At 42.4% G+C, this 2,225-nt stretch overlaps 1 protein-coding gene across 1 annotated transcript; it reads right to left on the bottom strand.

Annotated features, from left to right (window-relative positions):
• Window positions 1-296: 296 nt before the first annotated feature.
• Window positions 297-1,598, bottom strand: LOC102516962 (olfactory receptor 52E5). Its single transcript, XM_014560085.2, is given in 4 exon segments — window positions 297-551; window positions 554-1,154; window positions 1,157-1,219; window positions 1,221-1,598. Coding segments are annotated over 4 exon segments (987 nt in total). The 5' UTR covers window positions 1,494-1,598; the 3' UTR covers window positions 297-501.
• Between the last annotated feature and the right edge of the window lie 627 nt (window positions 1,599-2,225).

The raw sequence follows: 2,225 nt of genomic DNA on the forward strand, positions 1-2,225 counted from the left end.
TTAGAATCTGCAAACATTTTCACTTTTTTCTTTTTTTTTAGTTATTTCATTTGCAGAGATACTGAAACTCAGCAAGGTCTAAGTGACATTCTCAGGTAAACCTTTCAGTTGAAGCCAAAGCCTGAATTACCACTGTATCCTGCTTGGTTTCCATGAAATTAATCATTTTCATAGTTATGAACTTAAGCTTCTGACATGTGAATGAAGAGAATGTCCATGAGAAAGAAAATTATTTAAGGTAGTTACTAGGGGCACAACTTTTTGCAAAGCCTTTCCTCCCTTTAGGGATTTTTTAGTATCAGTACGGTTTAAATATGAGAAGTTTTTTGCTGTACTTTTCCTGTGATCAAAGGTAGAGTGATTATTTTGGACTCTTTGAGCTGTTCCTATGGGGTGTAAAAATTATGACTAATGGGGATAAATTCTGTGTGACTGGCTTGTGTGGGAATGCCAGAGGAGTTTAACAAAAATATTTCCAGTATTTACTTCTGCTTGGACCTGTTATTGCCCTGCTGAGTGATCGTGGAAGACTTTCTTGCGGTTAAATGTCAATAGCTTTTAGGGTTAAGCATCCTAAGTACTCGCTCTCTTATCTGCTTTGTCCTGACCCCATAGATAACAGGGTTAAGGGCAGGGGGAACGACCACGTATAGATTGGCTAGAAGTATGTGGATGTAATGAGGGACGCTGTGGCCAAAGCGGTGTGTCATGAAGGAGAAGAGTGCAGGCAGGTAGAAGGCCAACATGACACAGACATGGGAGCCACATGTGCTGAGTGCCTTCAGCCGGGCATCCCAGGATGGGAGGTGGAAGACTGCTCTGAGGATTTGGACGTAGGAAAATCCAATCACAGAAAGGTCAATGTAGCCCACGGAGAAAGCAATCAAGCCATAGATAACATTGACCCTAATACTAGCACAAGCCAACTTTGCCAAACCCATGTGTTCACAATAGGTGTGAGGGATAATCCAGACATCACAGAAAGGCAGTCTCAGGATGAGAAATATAAATGGAGTCACAAACACCAAAGTCCTGACTATGATGACTATGCCCAGCATGGCTATCACCTTGTTGGTGAGGATCATGCTGTACCTCAGGGGGTTACAGATGACAATATATCGGTCTATGGCTATGACTGTCAGCACCACTGACTCCCCAGGCCAGTGCATATATGGATCACGTACATCTGTGTGATGCAGGCACCAAACACAATCTCCCCTGAGATTGAACCAGAAAATGCCCAGCATCTTGGGGATGGTGGCTGTGGACAGGCCAAGATCAGTGCAGGCCAACATGGCCAGGAAGTAAAACATAGGTTGGTGGAGGCTGCGTTCAGTCTGGATCACAAACAGGATGGCAGCGTTCCCCAGGAGGGCTATTAGATACACTGCAAAGAAGGGGAAGCCTATCCACACATGTGCATCTTCTAGCCCCGGAATCCCTATCAGAAGGAAGGAGGAGGGATGGAACTGTGTATTGTTGGGGTGCAGCATACCTGTGGGAATTGGTTATAGACACATTTCTTGCAGTTTTCTTGTTTCCAGTGAGAGACCCTAACCCCTTTCATAGCACGTTGCCTATTTTCTGGAGGAATAGAAAATCCATTCTTTAATTCCATAATATAGCAGAGGAGACCTAGAGAGGAATATGAGGCAGAGTTAAAAGACACTCTCACTTCAAAGTATTTGCCTCACCTACATAGAAAACCATACAAAGTTTTCAAGGTACAGCAGTCCTGCATATGTCTCTCTTCCCTTCAGTTTCTAAGCAAGAACCTTCATATGGCATTAAATTAACAAATATTTATTGTCAATTATATCCGTTAGTCAGGATGTAAAGCCTAAACAAGATGGTGTGGGTGTGTGTATGTGTGTGTGTGTTTGCAAAAATCACAGGACTGGGATTGAGGTAGATGGTTCCGGAGAATGATATGATACATTCTTGAAAAATACACCTGAAAAATTAAGAAAATGGCATGTGGGAGGGAATGCAATAAAGGTGGAGGATTGGCTAGTGGTGTTTGGATCTAAGCTAAGGAATAGGATTAAGAAATCGAGACAAATTGGGAGACTGTTATGTAACTCCAGCAGAACAATAGTCCCTCTTAGAACCTCAAAGTCTTGTAACTTTTCCCATGTAGCTTCAATCACCAAAGTAGTTTTTAGCCCAGATTTAATGACAAACTATCCATAGAGCCTTTCCCAGTTGAGTTATTTTATGATTAT

The sequence above is a fragment of the Camelus ferus genome, chromosome 10, assembly GCF_009834535.1.
Source record: "Camelus ferus isolate YT-003-E chromosome 10, BCGSAC_Cfer_1.0, whole genome shotgun sequence".
In the NCBI taxonomy this organism is placed as follows: domain Eukaryota; kingdom Metazoa; phylum Chordata; class Mammalia; order Artiodactyla; family Camelidae; genus Camelus; species Camelus ferus.